The following is a 26855-nucleotide window of genomic DNA, read 5'->3' on the forward strand; positions in this document are numbered from 1 at the left end:
TAACTGCTCAGAGACTTTCATTTGGAACTGTGAACGAAATATCAGTTTAATCCATTGGCTGAATCTGGCTGAAGTAAAAACTTTAAATGTTTAAATTGAGCATTTTCAAACTGTTGTGGTTTGGGCTAAATACTGATGCGAGTTGGCTTTGGCACGTGAGCCGTTTCAATGATCTGGAGGCCAGCGTATCAAAGAAACACAGTGCGCACAATCGTTGTTGAAAATAGTGGTCTTCGGTTGCAGTGTGAGCTCGTAGAGCTTTTCGGTGCTCGTACTAGAGTAAAGGACCTTACGGCGTGCCTTTGCGTCGCTCTCAAAAAAAGCTGCGGTGAGGCCACTCGCGTCTCCCGTCAGCTGCACAGCATAGATTCATGAGGAGGAGATGATGGTGTCGGACAGCTGGTGTCGGAATCGCGCCTATTTCAGGACATGCAGTGAACGAGTTGCACTAACACTGGAGACAATCGCGCAGCGTGATTTAGCAGCGTGTCTCCTCCAAACCGGAGTAAGCAGCAGAAGTTCATAGATTCAAAGTTTTAAAATTACAAGAGACAATATAGTGGAGTTTTAACTACAAACATTTATTTTAATGAACTATGAAAGAAAAGCAGCATTCAAGAACAGTTATTTGAAATGACACAAGAAAGTTTGTAGATGGCAGAAAAGAGCAGTTCAAGAAATTAATGAAAAGACATTTGTTTCTACATACCTTTAAGTCCAGACTCAAGGAAGAAGTTAGACCAGTCTGCAGTGCAAGTAAGTCAAGTAAAGAATTTAAGTAAAGAGAAAACACCAACCAGAAAGTTGAGTTTGAATAAGAAATACAAGTCTATCAATCTAGAATTACCTCCAGGCTATGGGTGGGGGTAATCAGGTAATTTAGAGGGGGCAAATAGTGTAAATAAAGGGACCAACTAGAGTGATAGCACATGTCTAACCATTAGATGTATTTATTGCAGGTTTCCTGCATATCTGAAGTTTTGAAGTTGGAGGCGGTTGGAGGAGACCTGATCTTTGTTATTTTATCCACTTGCCCTTTCCCCCCCCCCCGGGCCAGTCAGCTCAGTAGTTGTAAATAAAGGACTGCTGGGCAGACTGGACTAAGGGATCTAGAGGACTATTGTCTGCTCCTACAGGATTCTATGCTGGGACCTGATAGAATAAAAGGCCCACATTAAATAAACCTGCCCGAGCAGAGATGGAGTCTGACTTGTCCTTGGGTTCCCTGGGGAATATGTTAATGGAGATGAGGGAGGAAATGAAGCAGTCCAGGAGGGACACTTTGGGAGTTAAGTGAAAGGATGAAGGAATTTAGTCTTCAGGTTAGCAAGGGCGGTGCTGAAGAAAAAAAAACAAGTGTTTTGGGGTGCAGTCCTTGAAAGGATCGTCCTGTCTTGTATCCTGAGGCAGAAGTGGGAGACTCAGGGAAGGAAAGAGGAGGTGAGTGAAGATTGGGAGTATCACCAGCAATATCTCTAGTGACCACCCCATTGGCTGCACCTGAACGTTTCTCGGGGGAACAACGAAAGTTCAAGTCTTTTTTGATACAATGCGGGTTGCATTATATGTGTAGACCAGATTCGTTCCCTAGTGAAGCATCCAAAGTGGCTTTTTTAATTTCATATATGACAGGAGAGGCAGCAGCCTGGTCAGTACCTTTGGTTGGAGCAGGAGTGATTGGGTTAGTTGGGCACTGTTTAAGGCTGAGTTTGGGAAAATGTTTGATCAGCGAACCTTGATTTAGTGTGTCGACAGTGAACTGTTAGAATTGAGACAAGATAGTCGAGACCTGCCAGCATATATAACCCAGTTCAGAGCCCTTGTCTTGGAAGTGGTTGGCCGGAGGGGAAGAGGTCATCCCTTTTCTATAGGGATTTGCGTGAGAAGTTTAAGGATGCACTAGCAACAATAGTGGAAAGACCAGCTTCCTACAAAGAGTTGATTACTCTGGTGTGAAACTGGACGCAAGGTTGTCTGAAGGATGACTAGAGCAAAGAAGATATCTTCCTGAGGGGAGGTCCTTGGTTCGGAGTGAGTGTCCCAAAGTAGAATCTGGCTCCAAGGAAGTGAGAAGTCTGATGCGGAAAAGACAGTTTAGACCCCCGTTGACTAAGGAAGAGAAGGAGAGGAGGAGGAAGGAAAATCTGTTTGTATTGTGGGGTTAGTGCCCATTTCGCAGGTAATTGTCCTCGAACCCCTCGAATATTGCCACCAGAAGAGGACAACTGGCAGCAAATACGATTCAGACGTTGGTGCCACACATTACATTGAACGTATCCTTGCATTAGAAGGGCGGTCTAAGATGCGGGAGTTCTTGTGTTTTAGACTCAGGAATTTTATGGACAGAACTCTAGCAACTCGTTTAGGTGTCCCAATAATTGCTAAAGAAATTCCAGAACAACTTACATCAGGGTTAATTACACAAACCACAGACCGTTTGGGGTTGTGAATTGCTGAAGTGCACTGGGAGGAGATAATGTTTGAATTGATTGACGCAACCCAGTTGCAAATTATTCTTGGTATGCATTGGTTGACCTTACACAACCCCCTGATTGATTGGGCCAAGAGAATGGTGGAGTTCAGATTGGAATTCTGTTTGGAGCAGTGTACTCAAGCGGCTTGTGAGAGTTTAACGATTGAGAAAAAGAGTCTGGGAGAGTATTGGGCAGAGGAAGCTAATGTGGAGCATGTGGTGGGAGTGGTTGTGGGAGAATTGGCTAAGTGTTCAGTGAGAAAGAGGCTAGTGAGTTACCACCACACTGTCCATATGACTGCAAGATTGATCTTGAAGATGGAGCGTTGATTCCCTGTGGCAGGATATACACCTTTAAAGAAGTATAAAATATTAAGAACTTGTATCGATTACAGAGCCCTTAATAAAATCACAGTTAAGAATAGTTTTCCCCCTTCCACTGATTTCGGTCATGTTGGACAGAATCCAAGGCGCTAGAGTGTTCACCAAATTGGATCTCAGAGGGGCTTATCATTTTGTTAGAATAAGAAAAGGTGACGACAACTAACTCGCTTCGGATTGTTTGAATATCAAGTTATACCATTTGGACTTTGTAATGCCCCGGATGCATTTCAGTTCTTCATTAATGAGGTACTACGAGAGTATCTTGATATCTTTTTGGTGGTGTACATAGATGATATCTTAATGTTTTCACAGGAAGCGAATCAACATGAAGAATATGTCCCAAGGGTCCTGATGAAGTTGCATGAACACCATTTGTTCTCAAAGTTGGATAAGAGTCAATTTCACACAACTAAGGTGGAAGTCCTAGGTTTTGTAATCCTACCTGCCGGATTAGAGATGGATTTGAGCAAAATCAGAGCAGTACTGGAGGGGCCGACGCCAACCGGCATTAACAATATCCAAAGTTTCATCGGATTTGCACATTTTTACTGCAGATTTATCCAAGATATTTCGCAGGTGGTGGTGCCCAGTACGCGAATTCTGAAGAAAGGAATCAGGTTTGAATTGGGAGATGAAGCTGAGAAAGCATTCAGTTTCTTGAAAGAAAAGTTCACCACAGGACCCGTCTTGTTGCATCCAGATGTTGAACAAACATTCTTTGTGGAAGCTGATGGTTCGGATGTAGCTCTAGGTGCAGTACCTTCACAGAGACATTTTCTGACTGGCCTGCTTCATCCGGTAGCATTCTTTCCCCAAAAAATGTCTGCCGCCGAAAGAAATGACAGAATTTCAGACAGAGGGCCTCATCACAAGGTGGGCGGTAAGGGTTAACGTGCACCGGTAAGGAGACAGGTGCCGGTAAACCATTACCGCCCTATTCCGAGGTCCCTTAGCGGCTCCCGCTATGGGCGCCTGGTTTTACCAGGGAGCTAATAATATTAGCTCCATCCCCATTCCCATTGAGCCCTATGGGGGCTCGAATGGGAATGGAGAATGGTTCTCGGAATGGGGATTTACCGGGTCCTCCATGGTTGGAATGATCGGTAAGTCCCTATTTCGAGAACCCGGACCCGGAATGTGGTAAGGGGGTAGCGATGGTGCTAATAGCACCATGGCTACCTCGTAATGAGGCCCAGAGAATGTTTGGCCATAAAGACGGCCGACATCGAGTGACTGTACTCACAGATCACAGGAATCTAACCTTTCTGCCCTCAGCCAAGACGTTAATGCCATGACAATTGCGTTGATCTCTAAATTCCGCTGAATAGGATTTCCTGATAACTTAAGGATACACCAAACTATGTGAGAACTTGTGAGATTTGTGCTTGTGTGAAAACAGAACATCAAAAGCCAGCCGGGTTATTGGTTCCATTACTCACACCACCACAACCCTGGCATACAATTTCCCCAGATTACATAGTCAAGCTACCGCCGGATCAGAGTTGCACCACAATTCTAGTGGTTGTGGGTGTCTTATCCAAGGCAGGCCATTTTATTCCTATCGAAGGGGTGGCCACAGCCACTTTTTTAGCACAAACCTTTCTGCAAAATATAGTGAGGTTTTCCTGGACTGCATAGTGTTTCACTTGCCAGAAGGCCTCCCTGATCCAGGTGGGGTTTGATTGAGGAGTGTGGCTCTGCTGCTGGTTGTTCTCTTGTCCCTCGAGATGTTCTCCCGGACCTTCTTTCCCTCCTTTCTTTCTATTATTTCCTTCCTGCTCACCGGCGTGACATTGCCATCTTGAACCCCCTTCTGCTTCTATTCTTTCTCCTGGACCAATCCTCCAAAACTTCCCAGTTCTAAGTTCTGTGCCTTTCTCTATGCCCGATGGTCAGACTCTATTTCCCTTCTTGCTACGCTTCTCACTTCTTTCGCACTCGTCCACCAATACCTTTCACTTTCCTTGTCCTGAATTCCTTTTCATTCCCGATAGCCTCTCTTGGCCCTTTCCTACCCACACGCCTCTCCCTCTGTCTGGTCTCCCTCCTTAGACCACTCTCCAGCAATCCTTTACCTCACTCCACTCTCTTCTTCTGTCACTTTCACACTATATATCGGTCACATCTGGTACGCCTCACCTCCTTCTCGCAAGTGGTACCCTTCAATAGTCGTTCACTAACAATCTCTCCCTTCTTTGTATCTCCCTAAGCCTTCATTGTGTACCACTCTCACTTCTTTCTCAGATGGGACCCCTTGACTCTCCACAAGCTGGTAGCCTTCTTCTATAGTGACTCTCTCTAAGAGTCCCAAACCTTCCAAACTTTCCCATACTGCAGTACACTGTCTTCTTCTGAGGAACACTATTTGGTCTGGATCTCCTAGGGTCTGTTGCTCTCTTCTGGCAAGCTTGCCCCAGGTCTGTCTTCGTTCAGACAAATCTACTTAGTGGGGTCTCACAGGATCTGCCCTCCTCTAAGCCCTTCCCAGGACTGACACACCCTGGCTGTCCTGACTGGGTTATGGAGGGCTGTTGCATCTCCCCCATGGGTGGGTTCCAGGATGATAGCCTGCCCCTGCGGGTTCTGCTGTTCTCTGATTGACCCATGTGATTATGGTCCGGTGGTCTCACAGGGGTCTGGTGTCAAATAATATCCAAACTGACATGGGCTGTGAGTGGGCTCTCATCCCTGTCCCCTAGGATATCTCATGAGGATTCCCGCTTCTCGCGGTGGCCCTCTCTGAACTCACCATGTGTTTTTCTTATACAGAAAGCCTCTGGTAACCTTGTGGAAGAGATGGTTACGTTTAATCTATGAGCCATTTGCTGGAAAGTTTGAAATGGTATAAGTGTATCTCCCATGATGTGGGTTGGAGCCGGAGAACAATGATTGATACTTTTTAACTTTGCGCAGTAGATGCACGTTTGGGTTTATAGTGATAGCATTGAATGCAAAAGCATCGAATGCAAAAGCCTCGACAAAATGCATCGAAAAATGCATTTTTAAAAAAAATAAATTAATTGGGGGTCCGCCCAATCCCCGTTTTTGTACCCCTTAAAACGCATTTTAATTAAAAAAAACTTTACCTACAAAAAAATTCATTTTTTCGAGACTTTTGCATTCGATGGAATCACCGGATACCGCACGTTTGTTTTACTGACTAAACCAACAATGGTGTTGCAAGAATATATTTTTGTGAATCGCGCAAACACTTCTAATTACTTCCCTTAGCAGCGTTGCTGGCAAAAGCAAAGTAACCTTCCTTTTGTCCGGATTAGTACTTTGTTTCGCTTTTGTTCACTTAAAGCAAACCTGTTTAATTTCACTGGCCCAGGAATGGGTCGAGAGGGAGCGTCCTGCTCTCTCAGGCCTAGGGGCTTGGTTTCAAAAGGTGGTCCCTGCCTTGTGGGCTTTCACAGTTCCCAGATGAGGGCTCCTGGAGGTCCACTACGATAGGCAGACCCCTTCAGAAAGGCAGGACCTAACAGCTGTTTTTCTCTCTTTCTTCATCCTCATGCACGTGTCTCCGTTTTCCGCCTTTTGAATGAGGCTTGTGCAGCCTACCTCTCCCTTCCCATAGATTCGCAACACCAATGGGTCCTTTCCAGGTAACTACTGAATCGTTGAAAAGTGCAGGTCTACTGTTCTGATTGTATGGTCGTCTACTGCCTGTTACTTTTTTTTCTGTCCTCCAACCTTTCAGTACAGCTTTCCCGAGGCCAATGTTGTGGTCTTGGCTGGAGGGAGTGCTTGCAGAGGTTTTAGGGGCTATCTTTAGGGTGGGGGGAATACCCTTTCCATGGAGCCTCACAGCATAGAGGCCTTTATGACACGACAAAAGGGGCTTCTGCCCATGCCCCCCACCTTGGGAGGGGCCTCCACATGGCTGCCTGATTCAAGGAAGTCAATGTCCATTTATTTACAAAACATGCCAGGGTGTTTTATATTGCACTGCTAAAGCTCTAGACATGCTGCCTGGATGTTGTTCACAAGTAGATTCTGTTGTGATCAATGAATCATGTAAAGCTTTCTGTGTTCACTGCAGTACACAAAGTGGGCCAGATTCTCAAACCTTTTGGTGTATCTTAGATATTCAGATTCCTTTTTTCACTTTCTTTGCTAATTTGTGGACCTATGGGGGCATTTTCACACAGTTCAATGATCATCCCGAATCCACAAACATGATGTTCATAGAAATTTTCAAATGTGCCTGTTTGGTGCGGGGAAGGTCCATTGCACGATGGGTTAATTTCTGAGCCTTTCATTAATTTTCTTTGACGGTGGACAAAGCAGCTGTTGACTGCTGTTCTCCGACTGGCATTTCTATTCTTCAAACAAGGATAGAAGTGCATTTTTTAATTTATGACCACGTTCTATAGTGGGAGTCCCTTTAAGGGCATGTTACTCGGAAATATGCTCCAAGCACCCACATTGTTGATGAACAAGATTGGTTATTTATGACGTGCTTAATACCCGGAGGTTTCTAAATGCGGACCCAGGGATCAAACCTGTGTTGCTCCATGTCGTCTTGCTAACAAGGCGAGCACATTGACCCTGAGCTATCCTCCCAAGACGAGGTGCTGACAGCCTGTATTACCTCAGTGTATTTTAGGTGGCTGGGCAGGGCACTTTTGTGCTACTGTTCACTTCAGCAAGCAGTGCACAAGTCACCTTTGAGAATGAGGTGACCTGCACATTCTCTGCTCTTTGTTCAGTTGCACCAAGAAAGGGTTGTAAAAACTGGCAGCCACCCCCAATAAAGAGTATGATGTGTTAGATGAGAGATATTATTAGGTAGTCAACTTCAAGACCTTGGACCCAAAGTGTTGAGGGTCATACCATGGCTTTAAGTTTCAGCAGAAGTTTCAGAGATTCTGGTCAAATCTTCTTATCTCACTGTATAGTACTCTGTTGCCTTCTGTGAGGAGGAGAAGGTTTTCCTTCCCACATACTAGTGGTATTGTTTAGCCAATTGCCTGATCGCTCTTTTTATGTAGGCCATTTGAGTGAAGGAGTCCTAGAAAGAAGAGAGTCAATGAAATGTCTCAGGCATCTGGCGAGAATATTTTCAGATGTGCTTATTTGGCAAAAGAAATGGTTTGCTTTTTTTAATCCATGTCAAAGTTGCTTCTGCACATCATCAATAACAACCCACAAGTCCGTTGGTTGGGTGTATTTAAAGCTTTAAAATACAAGAGAAAAATCAAGATGAAATCTTCTAAACTTGCATCAGTCAATATTCTGGTACTTGTATACTTGCCTTGTTGATGGGGAACATGAAGCCTGAATCATCGCCCTTTTGCATACTATGCTTCTATAACGTTTGTTTCATAAAGAATATTGTAAAGTTGGATTATTATGTAATTTGTGGACTTTCCAAGTCAGTTCTGCAAAACATTGTATTATTTTAGTTCATGAAAGTCAAACATTCACAAATAATTGCATTGCACCTGCTCTATTATAAGAACTGGGAAATATGTCCAGTGCAGAAATTACAGATTGGCTCAAATCACTTCTTAATCAACGTGTGTGTGATCCTAGGCATCTCATTTCATCTTGCGGTCTTGTGGTGCCTAACCTGTCAAAATTGCCAGTCTCTAAACATTTAAAAATTGTCAGCCCCTAAGAGGGATTTCGTTTTTAGGGTATGCTCTTCAAAAAAGTATCACTCACAAATAGCTATGGTATTGCTTTATATATAATAATAATAGTGGCCTTGATATATTGCACACCACAAAGCTATTTGTTTCTTAGCTGACTAATAGCAATACTGCTTGAAAACCATAACCATCTTCTCAATCTATTTTAGCATACATGAAACATTCTGGTAGCTTCTAATGTATATCCACTATCTGTTCTATGCACTGGCAAGTATACCTTTTGCATTGCTTCCAATTTGGCTCCATGCTTGTGCACTTTGAAATTCTGGGAAGGTGATAATAGGATTCCTCTGTCTATGCAGGGGTATGTCTATCTTTTTCATGTCTACTGATCTGTGTCCTGCATATAGACTACACCTTCCTCGTGGCTGCTATTTTTAAAATGTGTCCTGTCCCTATTCTAATCCACAAGTACCCTCATTGTAGAATGCTAATGTTGCCCTTGAAGTGCCACATGTGTATTACTCTAATTCCAGGAAGTCTGAAGACGGGAAGGGAACTGAAAGGGAGTGCCCATGCATATTTCGATTCCTGTGGGGATGGGTTGTGATCACATGGGGCGGGGGCATGACATGAGATTCTAGACCCCTTCATTTCTTTGGTTTAGGGAGGGGGGCTTATGTACACTGGGCCCCAAAATTCCTTAAGATGGCCCTGCCTAACAGTGCTCTTTAATCCATAACGCCTACCAAGCAACACCTTGGAGGAGGAATTGCTGTCCTCAGCAAGAGCATTCCATGCGAGATTGGCTGGGCTGCTCAAGTTTTTTTTCTTATACCCGAGAGCCCTCTGGCAATAATCGTTTGTCCCCATGCAAAAGAACGTGATGGTGGAAGCCCTCAAACCTTGCCAACAGCCCATTCGGGATGAGTGGTGAACAAGAGGGTGGACATAAAATACTACCCTTGCCCTCTGAATCCTCTTGCCTAGCCTCCCACCCTTAGCCCTTGTCTTCTGTGGTGGCCGTGGCTACCCTCCACTCTAAGCCCTCGGCTGGCATCTCAGCATCTTCAGTTCTGGGTAAGGACAAAAATATTCTTGATTCTAATGGACACACGGTTTATTACAACTCAGCCTTGCAGCTCATCCAGATGAATTGCTCAGCCCTTTTGTTGTTGGCCAACCAAAAGCTTTGGTGGAAGCCAGCAGAGTACGAGAAACTCCTACCACTAAATAATAAGGAAGTGTGAGCTCGGGGCTGGCGGAGGTGAGGTACTTGTAATCTTATTCAAGCGGTAGACAAACCATGTAGAAGCGCTGGCAAGTAGCATAGCTGAAGGTGTGGACATGAGCAACCAATCCTCTTTGAGAGTCACCAAGATTGTCTCGGATATGTTGGAGAAAATTATTGGCCTACTCCTTGAAAGCATGACCATTTTCCACTTGTCTACTGTAAGGAACTCATGGTGGCAACAGTAAAGACAGAAACAAGTGACCACAGTTCAAGGGTGTTTATTAAACGGTAAATGCAGGGTAAAAAAATGGCTTACCTAAATCTAAGATGGAGCAAGCTTCGACTATCAAATTAAAAAGTAAGGCAGTCCTTGTGGCGTCTTGTCAAAGTAAAAGGCCTGTACTAAAAAAAACGATTGCCAAATCCTTACAACTAATTACAGAAAGAGTGTGGGATAGGGTTTTCAATAAAGAAAGAAGTGTTCACAAATAATAAGTCAGGATGTGATTGCCAGGGGTCTCCTTTCCCTATGTTTTGAGCATGGAACAAGGTGGATCTCCTGAGCACAGCACACACTGAAGCCTTTCCAGCACAAGCTGACAGTTCCATACCAGCTATCAGGTTCTTCCATGGCTAAGTCTCTTTTCACTTAAAAAATGTATTGCCTTCGAGGGCCTGATGTATCCAACAAACAGAAACAAAGTTCTGTTTCATGTATACTTTGGGTGATGGCTTCACCCCTGGGTCACCCTCTTCCGGGCTGTAGACCCTTCCCAAATCGTAGTCAACAAATCAACTAAACAGTTAATTTTACTAATGAACTTTGGGTGATAACTTTCCACCCCTGGATCTCCCTCTTTCGGGCTCGGACCCCTTTCAGACATCAGCCTGTCTCAATTTCACGAGTCTTAATGTCTTTTCAAACATTTCATTGTGGACATCATTTGGTCGGGCCTGCTCCTGTCAATACTGTTCATAGGGACTTCAGGCTTCACCCCTTTCTGTTAGCATCCCTCTGCCGGGTTCACTCTTGCCAATATTTACTAAATAGTTCACTGTGGACAACCCTCTGCCAGGTTCACTCTTGTCAACACACTGTTCTTTCAGATTTTAGACTTTGCCCCTTTCCATCGGCATCCCTCTTTTGGGTTCACTCTTGCCAATCTTTGTAGCACACTGTGCATGCAATAGTTTTACCAAGCAGGATTCATCTCCCATTCTTTCACAATTGTCTGTCGGTCAAAGACTTTCCATGGTACAGAGGATTTTACAAGACTCCTGTATGACCACTTTCACCTCACCTCTTCTCTTCTTGCCTCTTCCCAGGAGCTTCTGGTTACAGAAGTTTCTACCATCGGGTAATTGCCCAGAGTTTCCTACGTGAGCACCCATGTGGTGCGGGACTCCTCTGTTGCTGGTTTTCCCCCTCTTCCATCAATAGTTACTTTAAACCTTTCAAAGTTCAAATTAGCCGTTGGCTACTTTTCGCTCAACACAGTTTGGTTTCTTATCGATTCTCCCCTCGACTCACCGGCTGTGATGAACCGCTTGGCTTTCTTTTTCTTTGGACTCAAGGTTGATACCACAGAGACAAGTAGTGGAGGAGGGTCTTGTGTACCATTGACATCTGCTGCAACACACGCTGGCTATTATTCGCGGTTTTATGATTCCCTCTGTGGAGGAGTCACTGGCCATGGTCGGAAAGGACAAGGTTGCTTCTCTCCATGTTACCCTCTTGGTATGAGCCGTCTTTCTCCTCCTCTTGAACGGCCATGCTGAGTTAGCTCTCACATCGTGCGGTCTGCCTTGCTCGTCTTCTCCACATCTCACCCGTCAGTCTCCCACTCCCACAGGGCCCTCCATCCAGGTGATCCTCCCTCACTGGTCCACCCCCAGGAACTTGATCCCACAGCGTTGACCATGTCCTGGCCCCCTGGATAACAGATCCCCGGGGACTAGCCGGGGAGACATCTTCAGGTTTCTGACACTACCAATGTGGTGTTGCAGAGAAAAATAAACTCACCCAAAATGGCCAAGTCCCTAAAAATGTTTGTTTGTTTGTTTGTTTTATTCACTTTTTATGCGCGCCAGAGCCAAGGGTAGCAGGGCGCAGTGGCAAGAAAATGCAAAGCTTACAAGTTACATCAAAGCATAACGTACAATATAAAATACAGTGAATACAAAGTATACGGATTTGAGAAAGGTCAATCCAATTACAGGTAACATCCTAGCAAATGTACAGTAGAGAAAACTGTGAAGTCATGGGGCACAAGTATTTACAAAATATAAGTGGGACACAGATAGTACAATATATACAAGGTTCGAGTGCGGGCAATCGGGTTGAAGGTGACAACAGTCGAATGAGATCAGCTGAGGTTAGTCGAGGTGAGGAGTTGGATGACATTTTTTCTAAAGTGAGGGTAGGGTAAGTCAGCTCTCAGGTCTTGTGGTAGAGAGTTCCAAATCTTTGCAGCCTTTACCTGAAAGCTATTACCACCTATCGTCTGAAGTCTAAAGTTCGGTATTGTCAGGCAGTTGGAATTGACAGCTCTAGTCGGTCTGGAGGATGTTCTCCTATGAAATTTGTCAATCAGGTATTTGGGGGCGGAGTTATTGAGGGCTTTATGGGTCAGGGATAACATCTTAAGTGTTATTTTGTTCTCAGTGGTCAGCCAGTTATGATGGCGTCTAGTGGCAGAGATGTGGGATCTTTTGTTTATGCCTAGTGCTGCTCTCAGGGCATTATTTTGTAATATTTGTAGTCTTTGCGTTATAGTTTTATTTGCTCCGGCGTAGAGAGCGTTGCAATAGTCAATCCTAGAGAGTATTAAGGCTCTAGCCAGGATTAAGCAGCTCTTGTTGGATAGGAACGGTTTACCGGCTCTTATCAGTTTGCACGTGTAAGCCGTGGAGGAGGCAAGGGATTTTAGCTGTTTGTCAAGAGATAGGGTGGAGTCAAGATAGAATCCCAGGGTTTTTACGTCCTTGGACACTTGGCTGATATTCCCATCTATGTTAAATGAGGAGAATTCCTGACCTAATTTTTTGATATTAGTTTGAGTGCCCAGGATAATCAACTCTGTCTTATCATCGTTCAAACAGAGGCCATGGGTGGCCATCCAGGCCTGGATGATAAGATATACCTTGTTCACCAATTCCGTGTCTCTCGCATGATCCCCAGAAAGCGGGAGGAGGATCTGTGTATCATCTGCATAGTTAGTGTAGGTGATACCGAGATGGTCCAGATCATCAAACAAGGGCTTGGTGAAGATGTTATATAGAGTTGGGGAGACGCAGGAGCCCTGAGGGACACCGCATAAAATAGGGGTGGGATCTGCTGCTGCCGAGGGGGAGAAAACTCTCATTGTTCTTTCACTCAGAAATGACTCAATCCATCTGATGGCTTCCGGGGAGAAATGGGCAGCGGAATCCAGGTGACTACAGAGGACTTTGTGATCCACCAAATCAAAGGCAGCGGAGAGGTCAAGGAGTAGCAGAAGTACTGTTCTTCCTTTGTCTCGAAGCTCGTCAATTTGGGATTTCAAGTCAATAAGGGCTGTTTCAGTTCCATGTAAGGGACGGAAGCCCGATTGTCTCTCTCCTAGGAGGTTGTGTAGTTCCAGATGCTTTTGAATTTGGTTATAAGCGGCTTTGTCCAGAATTTTGAGAAGAAACGGTACCGTAGTAATGGGGCGGTAGTTAGTAGGGATGAGGGGGTCTAATGACTGCTTTTTAAGTAGGGGAAGTACCCAGGACTGTTTAAGGTTGGCAGGGATGGTGGCTGAGGCGAAGGAGGCGTTAATCAGTTTGGTGATAAAGGGCGATAAATCTCTGGCAGCGTCTTTTATTAACTGTGCTGGGCAGAGGTCACCTTTACAGTTAGATGGTTTAAGCGACAAGATAATTTTTTCTACTTCCAAGGTGGTCAATTTGGCGAAGTGGAAGGAGTCACTATGCGCCAGTAGATTATTGGTATTGGGCATTTTTAGGGAATCCTGAATTTTAAGTACTTCTTTTTTTTGCTGGATTTTATTTTGGAGAGTAATAATTTTGTGTGATAGGGCATGCTGGATGTCCGTGCACCAAGGTTTGTCCTTGGTGCAGGCGTCCGGTGTGGCGATCGGGGACTCAAGTTCCTTTAAAATAGAAAAGAGCTCTTTCATGCTGGAATTAGAGTTGGCTATACGGTTATCGTATGAGTTACGTTTAGCCTGGCAAACTTCTTTTTTGTAAGCTGAGGAGAGAGAGGTTAGTTTGGCTTTATTGTCGACTGAGGGACAGAGCCTCCAAGTGGTTTCACTTTTTCTTTTCAAGATGCGCAAGTCTCTCAATTGTGGAGTAAACCATTTGTTTAGGTGGGCTTTAGGTTTGCTTGGTCTGAGTTTGAGAGGTGCCAGTTTATCTAGGGTGACGAGCATGATATTATTGAATTCTTGTACTAGGGTGCTGGGGCATAGGTTAGCTGATAATGCATTGAGGGTCGGTAGTATAGCTGGGATCACTTTCTCTACCGTGATGCATTTTTTATTTCTGGTTAAGCAAGGCGGTGCTATTGGAGGGATTGTATGGTTAGGTCTAGACGTGGCTAGGTTAAAGGACACTAAAGAGTGGTCTGTCCAAGGTAGGGGTCTTATGGATAGGATAGTGGCTGAGCAGTTACAGTCGGCTATCCAGTCTAGCGTTCTTCCCTTCAGATGCGTAGGCTTGTCAACTCTTTGAGATAGGCCTAGTGCGTGAATAGTGTTGGCTACCACTGTGGCATTGGTATCTGTAGTGTCATGGAAACCTAAGTTAAAGTCTCCAAGGAGGATTGTTTGGGAACAAGGTTTGAGGTTATGAGTGAGCAGGTTGTGGAGATCCTCATCAAAGGTGCCTAAAGGGCCTGGTGGTCTATATAAAAGGTGGATAGTGAGAGTTTGATTATTATTTATCTGGAGTTTAGCAGATAAAGTCTCGCAGGATTGGAACGATTGGGTAGGTACTAGTCTAAGTGAGAGGCTTGTTTTGGAGATTATGGCAATGCCGCCGCCTCTTGCACCTTCTCGGTCATTTCTGATTATCGTGTAGCTATCTGGGATGGCTAGCATGAGCGAAGGTCCTGCTGCATTGTGTAGCCAAGTCTCTGTAATAGCGAGAAAGTCAAAGTTGCCTTCTGAGATTAGGTCAGCAATGTCTAGGGCATGGGCGACAAGCGATCTCACGTTCAGGAGTGCTCCAACGATAGTTGGGGTTTTGGAGATCTCTGTGGCTTGGGGGGATGGACTGGTGAGTGTATTAGCTGTAGTCAGCTTGTTGTTCTGAGTAGGGCAAGTATTGGAGTTAGGTGGGGGCAATGGTCTAACATAGCGAGGATTGCAGATCTTCTGGCAGTTAGTTTTGATGTTGGTAGGGGGAAGAGACCTACGGGGAGGTTCATGCAGTTTGGTTAGTCTGGCGCGGAGTCTAAGGTTTCTACTAAGTGTATCACATGGACGTGTTGCAGAGGTGGGTGTCTCAAGGGATCCACGGCTGGGATATAGGTGTTGGCCTGGAGAGTTACAAGTTTGATATATTACCGATGTCAGAGGAGGCAAGGTGTTAGGTAGGCTAACATCTAGCATAATGAGTAGATGTAGGATAGTCCTCAATAGGACTGTGTAAATGGCTGGTAGATACATAGTTATATAAGGAAGTCTATCTGAGATGCCACATTAGTGGTTAGTGGGAGCAGTTGGTAATAGGTATGAAGCACAATGTACGCTCGAGGTATTAACATATAGGAGCAATCTGGTGATAAGAGCCACCTAGATACTAAGTGCTGATATGATATATGTAGTCAATGACTCAGTGGCAATATGTCTGCTATACCGTGGGTGCTAGGTAGGTGCAGGAGTAAATGCAAGCAAGTCACAGGGCAGAGGTTCAACTAAGCTGGCTAAGAGGTACCTGAGCACGTGTAAACAATGACTCAGGGCTAGGCCGACTAGGTGGGTGCAGAATCAAATGCTAAACAGGTCTCAGCAGCAAAGGTTCAGGTATGCTAACTAGGAAGGTGCAGGCCAGAGATACAATGAATAATTCTAGGCAGTGGTTTGGCTAGGTCGAGTGGGTGAGTGCAGCCAGATACAGGTTAAAGTGGACTGTTAGTGACCATAGGGCACAACACAACTGTAGTGGTCTGATAACGACCATAGGGCACAACACAACTGTAGTGGTCTAATAGCGACCATAGGGCACAACACAACTGTAGTGGTCTGATAGCGACCATAGGGCACAACACAACTGTAGTGGTCTGATAGCGACCATAGGGCACAACACAACAGTAGTGGTCTAATAGCGACCATAGGGCACAACACAACAGTAGTGGTCTAATAGCGACCATAGGGCACAACACAACTGTAGTGGTCTAATAGCGACCATAGGGCACAACACAACTGTAGTGGTCTAATAGCGACCATAGGGCACAACACAACAGTAGTGGTCTGATAGCGACCATAGGGCACAACACAACTGTAGTGGTCTGATAGCGACCATAGGGCACAACACAACAGTAGTGGTCTATTAGCGACCATAGGGCACAACACAACAGTAGTGGTCTAATAGCGACCATAGGGCACAACACAACAGTAGTGGTCTAATAGCGACCATAGGGCACAACACAACTGTAGTGGTCTAATAGCGACCATAGGGCACAACACAACTGTAGTGGTCTGATAGCGACCATAGGGCACAACACAACAGTAGTGGTCTGATAGCGACCATAGGGCACAACACAACAGTAGTGGTCTGATAGCGACCATGATGCATGACCAAATTAAATGCAAGTATCGGCGCAGGCTATCCCTGGGCAAATCAGATCAGATCACAGATGCTAAATACAGATTGGGCGCAGGCAGCACTGGGTGAGGCAAAGTAGAGCACAAAGAGGTTAAATGCAGTTGTATAAGCATAGTACAAATAGGCATATCTATACAGAGCATAGTGGACTGAGTGCAAATATTGCGTGAAGCCGTTGCAGACGAGGAGATTCAGGGAGGCCGTGCATGAGATGCTATACACTGCCAGACAGATATTGAGAGTCAATAAGTTCTTGCGGGTGAAGGGTGGTTGTGACTGACCAGGAGACACCAACGATGTAGGTACTTTGAGGCTGGGGGCAGGGTGTTACCTTAGCTCCGGGGAAGTTCCTTGCCGGGCACCGTTAGTTAGGTAGGCATGACAAGGCCACCGGCGTCGTAGCAATCAGCAGCAAAACGTACATAGAGACATCGCCGAGCGCCGATTGCGCTCGGTCAGCTCAGTCAGAGCCTGAAGCCTTTTTTCCTCGCCTTACTTCCGCGACCCGGCTTCCGCCTGCCGGCGAATCGCGTTGAGTTAAGGGGAAGCGAGGTAGCCAATCAGGACACGGCTAGAGGCCTGGTGGGGACAGGCAGAGGAGAGGACACGGCAAATCAAGGACGGCGGCCATCTTAGAATGAGTAATGCCCCTTGGGTGCATATAGTGGATGATGGCAGCAAATGGGCTGATAAGCCCACGCTCTATGTAGGAGCGTTATGGTGGTGAGGGATTGTAGAATGCGTCGAGTGCGTTCCGAGCACAAAATAGGAATCGAGTTTTGATGGGACACAGAGGGGCTTGGGGGCAGCTGATCATGAGCCCCAAGCTTACCTTAGATCCTGTGTGGGTCGGTGGGGTGCTGCTCCTTGACTAAGCCTGTCCAGAAACCCTTTCCCTAATCCCAAAGGTCAAGCCAGTTGGCCAGGATCACTCTTTCGGGGACTTCAAATAATTCTAGGGGTGGTGAGAAAAGCAAGCTGACAATTCCCCCTCTCAGCAGAGAAGGAAGCAGCAGAGCACTACACCAAAGGCCTTCTTCCAAGGTACTTCCCCGTCCTCTTTCTCAGAACTAAAGCCTGAGTGATGATGAGCTAGTTTGCCCTCAATCATCTCCAGTGGAAACGAGAATCTCTCCAACTGGAGGAATGGAGGGATCTTGTTTCAGACCCGTGGGGCTTGTCATTTGCCAGGTCTGGACTTTCCCAATTCTTCCTCTTCCTCCTTCCCTCAAGAACACATGCTTCTGCAATTGAGGACATTCACCTTAACTTCCTAGGTTCAAAAGCCTCTGGACATCCAGGCAACAGAGAGATGCATGCAAGCTAGAGGGGGCCAGATATTCTTTGAGGCATTCACTGTGCCTAAGAGCAACCAGAAAGGCATGTGTACCAACCGGGATCTGTCTTCCATCAGTACCTTGCGATCTCTGGAATAATTCAAGGTGATAACTTTGGAGCAGACCTGTTCTCCCTGTTTTCAGGGAGATTGGATCTGCACGGTGGATCTGAAGGATGTGTACTTGCATGTTCCCTTCTGTGAAATACATTGCAGCTTACTGCACTTTTTCACTAAGGAATCAGCAGTTCTATTAAAAAGTGCTCCCACTTGGGCTCAATGCAGCTCCCCATGTGTTTACAAAAATTGTGTTTGCATTGGCAGCCTTCCACAGGCAGGGGGGCATTCAAAATGTTCCTTACATCAACAACTGCGAATGGTTCATTGGAAGTGTTGTTTTTGTGCAGCGTGCTTCTGTACCTGTTCTTCAAGCTCGGTCTATCAGTGAACCCAGAGATGTCTTTGTTGATGACTTCGTAAAGGCTGGCTTTCATTGGCTGTGTTTGGGACACTCAGGCCAGAATCTTTCCCATGGATGTTAGGGTGCAGAAACTGGTCAATATGTGTGCCCCTTTATTGATTGAACAATTCTGCAACAATAGCCACAGAGGCTCATGGGTCTCTTGGCCTCTTGCCTTCTATCCTTCATGCCAGGCTCAGGATGAGAAAGACCCAGCATTATCTAGCTGTCTGGTCTCAGGCAGTTCATGCAGTCAGTTGCCCTATGGATTCTTTCGTTTTTGATTCCAGCTTTGGTGTGGTGGGGTGATCACTCCAATTTGATGATGAGAGTGTGGCCATCAATATGGACTTGTCACTTCTATGTTGGAGCAACATTGGGTGGCATTACGTTCAACAATTATGGGACTCGAGAGAACGAACCTTCAACATCAATGTGCGCAAACTTCATGCCCTATTCACTGCTCTGAAAGCCTTCCTCCCTATTAGCTGGGACAGCTGCTTTCAGCTACTCACGGACAATACTATAGCTATGTTTTACCTGAACAAGCAGGGAATCACCAAATACCTGCAGCTGGCAATGTTGACAGTAGAGCTGTTGAAGTGGGTTATTGCTCAAGGTTTTGCCCGAAGGCTTGTGTGCCCTATATATAAGATGTTCAGGCCCTCCATTTACCGTAGAGGGCAGTCGGGAGGCGAATGCCATCAGCAGACCGGAGGCGACAGCCCACAAGTGGGAACTCCAGCCCAAGGTGGTTCAGGGCGTGTTTGTGAAGTGGGGATTTCCTCTGGCGGTTGCATTTGTTTCCCTCCAAAACATAAAATATCCCTGTCTTGCTTTCCATTTGGGCAGGTCCAGTGAGTCCATGGGGGATAGTCTCTCCGAGAAGGCCTGACCCTCTACATGTTTGTCTTTTGCTCTGCTACATAAGGTGAACAGAGGATAGCACAGGGACAACACGCTGGTCTTGGAATAAAGACCACGCAGGGCAACAGAGGTTAGAATCCCGGATCTGCGCTTAGAAACCGAACTCAGGTATGGTATTAGGCGCACTATAAAAAACAATTAAATAAATAAGGTGCTCAGGAAGTTCATGGCAATCGGATTGTGCTCCAAGATCCTAGTGGTTTCCAGCCAGGTTCTTATTCGTGGACTCACTCTCTTCTGTTTCATCTTCCACTACTATTTCCCTTAGGACTAGACCTGTTGTCTCAGACGGGTGAGGATATGATGCCTTTGACAAATCAAGGGATTCAGTCAATTCTCCCCCGTAGGGAGCCTTTTCATGTGAGTCTAGGGAGGTGAGCCCACTATGCAAAATTCCCCCTAAGGGTGGAGGTAGGGGCGACCTCACAGGAAGAGACTCCCCTCCTAGGGACAAGAACTCATGTTCCATCACAATCGGAAACACAGTGAGGATATATCATTTACAAGAAAACCAGACTCCTCCTATATCTGGTATTGGAATCCGTCTCCAGAAGATTAGTACTTCAAGAACACTAAGATAAGTGGAAACCTAAGAATGAGAAAGAATACCAAATTACGTGACGCTGGGATGAAGAAACCCAAAGGAGTCATGCTGAGCAGGAGTCTAACACAAAGAAAGGACTTTGATTGGGAAATGGGGAAACCTCAGGACCGCATCATAAAAAGGGTTGGCGCCACAGACCAGAGAGAGTTACGAATCAGCTGGGTGGAAGCTGATAAATGGGAGAGACTGCTGTTCTCCACGCAAGCGAGGAGTTGAAATCCAGAGGTGCCCGAGTGGTACTGTGTGAAGGCTGGAACTGACGAAGCTCACACAAGAGGCACTGGTCCCAGGAGGGACACTTGGGAAACTCGCACAGAAGAGAGAAGCCGTGGCTGGGGGATACCCAAGCCACAGCGAAATACTGAGACAGTTCTTAACTGGTGGTGGCTGGGCAGGAGATGAGGAGAAACCACCTTTCACACCGAGACTACACGGGGAGAAAGGCACTGAACCATGTCAGAGGCAAGAAGACAAGTGAAACATGGAAGCCATTTTGACACACCAAAGTGGAACTCTGAAAGGCAAGTATTGATCCGGTGATGCAGTTTACTATAATACAGGGAACGGGGAGAGCGGGTGACCCGGGACACATGGCACAGATCAAGAGAAACCGAATACTATCGCACATAGTAATGACAGAAACAAATCTGATAATTTGAATAAACCTACTCGTAATAGTCAATGTGAATATGTTAAGAAGAGTGAAAAGCACAAGGTGACTCGGCATACTCGTCCCAGTGAATGTAAACATATGAATGCGAATAATAAGGAAGCTCAATCTAAATATCCTAGTGAATGTAAATCTTATGGAAGGATTGAAACAGGACACTGGGTACATAACACAGATTCCTGTGTGAAGATAAAGATACTACACGAGATACCCAATCGTATACTTAGAGCTATAAAGTTGGAAGAACTGGTGTCAGGAAATGAAAGGTTTCATACAGTATATGAGAGGAGCAGAGTAAAGAAATATGTGGAGGACTGAGTGCCTACAGAGGAACTTTTAAGTACAAATGGAAGTAAAGAAAGGGAACTGGGGAAATCTGTTGAAAGAACTGAACAAACTGGTACAGGAAATAAAGAAGCTAATTAAAAATCATTTCAGGGGAATGGAGTCATTCTCCTGGCCTTTAGTTAATTAGGATAAGTGGTAGGGTGTGTAAGAATTCGCTTTTGGACAGAGGACAGACTCACTTTGGACTTTAGACAAGACAATGAGCACCCAGTTAACTTGAGATAGGTAGGGAAACCCTTAGAAGAGGGAAAGGCAGGCATTCTTTTATTATTTTCAATAAACATCCTCTAGAAATGGAAAACTGTTGTCTGACTCCTTCTTCTGACCTACCACATACCCCGTTCCTCAAACTCATCAGTTGTTGGCCTGGCTCTCAGAGGAGATTACCCGTGGACATTTCGGAATGTCTAAGGAAAATCTGGTCAGTATTATGGCAGCTCACCGCCCTTCTATTAAGACACTATGCAAAAGCAAATGGTTGTATTTTTGCTACTGGTGCCTCGAAAAGCAGACCAACCTCTTGTCATGTGGATTATACTCTGTCATCTCATTCAAGTCTAATCTGGAATTTCTGTGGATTCTTGTTGTATTTACTTGTCTGCAGTGGTGGCTTACAGCACATAGAAGGGGACCCCTTCTTCCTCTACAGTGCTGTGGTGTGTTGGCACTTTGAGGTTCTCAAGCACTGGTTTCGTCCGATCAGGGCGGTCCACCCATGCTTGACGTAGATGTAGTTCTCAGTGCTCTTGCTCATGCCATTAGAACCTATGGCCATGGGGACTGTGCTCCTGGTTGCTCTTACGTCAGCTTGTAGGGACAGGGAGTTTACCACATTCCTTAAAGATAAGGTGGTGTTATGGACAAGCAGTTTATTTTTTCCTACGGTCATATCTGATTTTCACATCAAACAGGAAATTTGTCCTCCGGGTTTCTACCTCCAATCCATTGTCAGAGGAGCAGATGATCGTGCACAATCTAGACATCCATAGGACATCAACTTTTATCTGGACAGGACCCGCAAGTTCAGGTTTTCAGAAAGGTTCTTTGTTCTCAATCGAGGCCGGTCTTATGGTCGGTTGACGTCTAAGTCGAATATAGCCTGGTGGATAGTGTCTTGTATTTCTGAATGTTACAAGTGTCAGGAGTTGGGCCCTCATCTGCATGCAGTTCATGAAAAGGCAACATCAGTGGCCTTTCAGAGGCATGTTCCTTGGTAGGTAATTGCCAGAGCTGCCACCTGAACCTCGCCTTCTGTTTTCTGTCTGCACTACTGCTGGGACTCAAGTTCTTGGGCTCAGACCAGATTGGGGCAAGCAATGCTGCAGAAACGTTTTGGTTAGCCAGTTGTAGGTTCACCTTCCCTCCTTAGGGTCTGTATGTTTGTAATCTTCCATAAGTATGGAGGAAGAGGGGCAGGACTTCGTAGTAAGAAGTCACTCACTGTACTAACTACTCTACTGCTAGCCCATAGTTCCTTTTCCTCCATGTGCCCTCCCACCTTTCCTGCTAAACCCAGGCATCAGCCAACTGTGGCCTAGGTAATGGAAAATGGTGTGGGCATGCTGGTTGCGACGCCTGGAGATGTGGTCATGTGCATTCACAAATGCGTAGCCATTATCTAGTTAAAGTTGAGTGATTTTCTTCTTCCATGCTCACAGGAACTTCTGTAATTATGGATCGAGGGAGACTATAGACTATGAGTAGAGTAATCACTATGGTGAGTAACTTTTACTTTCACATTTGTGAAAATGAGCCATGTTCTTTAAGCGAAAAACCTAGAAATGTAAGAGCGACCCAGACAAGGCATAATCTAGGGTACCACACAGGCAAATAAAAGAACCTGGGGGCTGAGCTACACATCAATTAACAATACAGAAAGTGTGCTGTTTTTACAAAGGTGTGAGTTTACGTGCTAAGGTTGTACATTGATGTTTCTCCTCGTTCTTCCTTCACGCACTATGTATTTAAAAACTGCTAGATCTTCGTATATCAAGTTTCTGATCCAATGGTCTCATCTTCTGTTGATCCAGGTACCTTTTTCAGCATTGCTCAGTTGATTATCACAAAAAACAGTTTCTTCTTTCAAATAAGTGATTGTGGGGGAAGTAAATACAATGATCTGGGCCAGTTTATTTTAGGTTTAGGAAATAATTACCACAGATGCTAATAAGTTGATGATAAAACTATCAGGAGTTTGTAGTTTTTCATTGTGTGTACATACTTGAACTCGCTGGAGCAGGAATGAACAAACCAGAAGACAGACCTTCTCAGTCTATGCCCACAGACGCTGGAACCTCCTCAACATCAATGTCAGACTTGCCCCCTTGTTTCTAAAGTTCAGGAAGGAGCTCAATGTCAAGACCCTCTTCTTCAAGGAGTAGCACCTCCCTAACACTTAGCTCTACACCCCCCTCCACTCTGCGCCCACCCTGTGCCTGGGCAATCTGCTGTCCCCGGTTCCTCCCCAGGTTGCTTTTTGATCCCTTGCTGCCAAATTGCCCGCCCTCTTCCTCCCCACTCCTTGTACCGATCCTTTGGGATCTGCTTGCTCACTGTGTACATCCCCTTATGACTTAAAGAGCTCTGTTGCTTCCCAAAGCGAAGTCTGTGCTCAATAATTCCATAATAATAATTTACAGTTGTGTGTATATTCTGTAAGGGATCAAGAGTAAGACTTGGACACAGTAACACATTTCAGTATGAAATAGGACCTTTGTCTAATAGTAAGAGACATAGGGACATGTAGGATTTCCCCAAACCCTGAGGGGTTTCTCTGCCTCAGCAAAACTAATGTCTGAGTCAGCATGTTAAACCAAAGAGTGTCCTCCATCCTGTGTCCGAACACCCTCAACTGATCCGTACACGCTAAATTTAAAACAATGGGCCTCATTATGACCCTGGCGGTAGCCGTGCTGATAAAAATGGCACGTCTGCCACAGGGGTAGGTTTTTTTTCGATACCTGGCAATGGGAAATTAGTCGGGCATTACAGCCCCGGTGGTCCCAGTAATTCCCCATAGCCAGGCGCCGGAAAAGAACTACTCCCCATTCCCATTTGAGTCCTATTCAAGTTCCAACAAAGTCTGCGGGCGGGTGCCGTTCTGCCCGCCGGGTCAGACCTGGCGGGAGGGACAGCACCCGCCCACAGGACTCGGAGTGTGCCAGTCCGGACCGGCATACTCATAATGAGGCCCAATTTGTACAAGGGGTTTTCTGTAAGATATGCACTTCTAGATTTCTCTCAGAGTACCAAACATAAAATTCTACAGTAATATAAACAAAAGGGAATTAAAGTTCCACAAGAGGATAGGCTCCTTCCTTCTCCTATTTTTCTTCTGGTCTTTCACTGTCCAGTTCTTCCGGAAAAAAGGTCACAAATGTTCCACTGTTTCAAAGTCCTCGCTCTCTTGTGTCTGTTTCTTTATGCAATACTTCCCTTCACAATTTCAAGGGGGATGACTTTTCCGTTGAATTTCTCCATTTATTATGCTTCCACACATTTTAGAAAAATAACTTTCCCTTTGTTCCTTCTATTTTTTACCATCCAATATACTAATACAGTACAAGGCTATTCTCTTTTAAACACACTGTTCTCTTGAATCTTCATTTTATCCCACACTGTATGTCAATTAACCTTAAAGGGGTATGGTTCTTCCCTTTACCTTTGGCTGGTCCTCTGTTTACCCCTCGTGTACTCTCCGGCCAGGTTATTGCGACTTTACCTGGCCACGTAAGAGAAGCTTCCCTCCTGAAAATCACTGACCATGTTGTTAGATTCGTCACAGTTCTTAGCATTTAAATCTGATTACTAAAAAATAACCACCCATTTTATGGATTATCTTTTTGTACAAATTTAGTTCCATTCAGTGCTCCAGATAACATTTTGAAGAGTATTTTATTTCAAGTAAAAGTATTTTTTAGGGACTAAAAATGTAAGTCCAATTCCTAATGGGAGTATTTTATAAACGAGTAAAAATGTTTTAACTGGAAATTGGAACTGGTTTTTGTCATAATTTGCACCTAGTTATTCATACACATTAAAATATACATGTTTACTTTTTCAGATCAAGCAGTAATAATAGATTGTTCCTGTGGTACTACATGCACTACTGGTCCTAACATATCCATAGAGCTGTGTGGGTGAAAGCAGGGGCACAGTTTCTGTTTCCTATTTCTTTTGGGGGGGGGTTTTACTCCCTATTTTTATTTTTTGGCAGTATTTACATAGTTTTGGGGAGTAATAGTGGCCAATATAAGCCTTATCTGTAGGGCTGGTTCCGTTCCATTGCATATAGTTATCAGTAAACACAGTTACTGGGGAGAATGCTAATAAATGTATTTTGAGGTAAAGCTTAGTAATGTTGCATTTTGCTTATTTATCAATGGTTTCCAAATTTACTTTCTTAAACCCAGGGCCTGAAAAAGAACTGGGATGAACTGCACCATGAGTATCAGGGCCTCTCTGTGGTGATCGACACGACTCCGAAGAAGATGCACAAAGAAAGACTGGAAATTCAGATGAGACAACTGGAGAGAGACATTGAACTGATTGAGAGGCACAGAATCATCTACATTGCCAACAACTGAAGGCGCTCTAGAAGCGACCGCCTTCTTCTGTGGGCGGACTGTAGGAGGAGAAATGGGAGTGGCCTTATTTAGAGGTCAGCGGAATGCAGTCAATATTGCGGAGACAGGTTTGTACCGCATTTCACCCGAGCTTTAGTGAAAGGAATATACACTATAACATTTGCAGGCATACCTGGTCTGCTTTTTTGGTGCATTCCCCTGACCACTAAATGACGTCCCAAGTTATTCAAAAGCAATATTCTATTAAACGTTCACATTACAAAGACAAAGACCGTGGAAAGAAAGATTGTTGAGATCTACCTTTATACTACAATGGAAGTTGTCCGCTGCTATATTCGCGTTAGAATGAGTGAATATATTTCGTATAGCTTCACATCGTGTGGGAGTTAAACACTTGTTCATCAAGAGAAAAGTTTGTTTATAAATTGTGTGGAAAAAGCAGTGCTTTTCATATGAAGACCTTAGCATGATGAAGCAAAATCGTCATATTCGCATTGGTTCATTTCTGTGGCGCTCCCCTTGCCGATGAACATCATATTGCAGTTAATTAGATGAATGCATAATAAAAATCTAATATAACGCTTGCCGTGTAGAGTCTGGATGTACAAAACGGCTAGGTTTATAAGAATGGATTACAATGCTTCTAAAGAGTTAGGTTGTGAACTTGTACTGCCCTCACCAGGGAGAGTTAGAGTCCCATTAGATGGCCATCAGCATCACAGGACTAAGACAGTCAAGGACCAGACTGTCTAGTCTGTGTGGAGTACTGCATGGTGGCTTCAGCCTGAAATCATACTCTCAGGATTGCAGGTGACTCCATATCAGAGAGAAACCATGTTCATTGCCGCTAATTGGCTTTGACTTCTCCATGTTATGTTATCTACATTTGTAAAGCACCCCTTCTCCATCAGGGTCATCATGGCGCTGAGGGGGTAACAACTAACGCAGAGCCAAGCAGAGAGACCATCAAGCTCAGGTTGAAAACGGATAGGTCTTCAGCGACCCGCCTAAAAGAAAGATGGCCAATCATCTCACAAAGACACAGAGGGGTAGAGTTCCAGAGTAGGGCCGATGGCGACCGAAAACGCACAGCCACCCCCACAGGCATATTTAACGTGGGGCACAACAATTCTCAAGGAGGAGGAGGAGGAGGAGGAGCTGAGCAGACGGGAAGGGACATACATTTGGCCTGTAGATATTCAGGCCCCGTCCCGTAGAAAGCCCGGTGAGCCATGCACAGTGCCTTAAACTTAACCCGCTTAGCTACTGGCAGCCATTGCAAAGTATTCAGCATCAGAGAGGCTGAGGACAGGATAGCGGCCCCAATGGCAACCCTTGCAGACGTGTTTTGAAGGCTTAGCCACCAAAGTGAAAGGAGAAAGAGACTGAGAGCGTCCAGAAAGAAAAGACCCAAAGC

The 26855-nt window shown here is 45.2% G+C and overlaps 1 protein-coding gene across 1 annotated transcript in view; it reads left to right on the forward strand.

Annotated features, from left to right (window-relative positions):
* The window catches only part of ENKUR (enkurin, TRPC channel interacting protein), a 186679-nt gene extending 160662 nt beyond the window's left edge, over positions 1-26017 (forward strand). The window contains exon 5 of the mRNA XM_069648159.1: positions 25265-26017. Coding sequence (XP_069504260.1) covers positions 25265-25438 — 174 coding nt within the window. The 3' untranslated portion in view covers positions 25439-26017. The remainder of the gene's footprint in view (positions 1-25264) is intronic.
* Positions 26018-26855: the final 838 nt, after the last annotated feature.

This window comes from Ambystoma mexicanum, chromosome 2q, assembly GCF_040938575.1.
Source record: "Ambystoma mexicanum isolate Mex_15411 chromosome 2q, UKY_AmexF1_1, whole genome shotgun sequence".
Classification (NCBI taxonomy): domain Eukaryota; kingdom Metazoa; phylum Chordata; class Amphibia; order Caudata; family Ambystomatidae; genus Ambystoma; species Ambystoma mexicanum.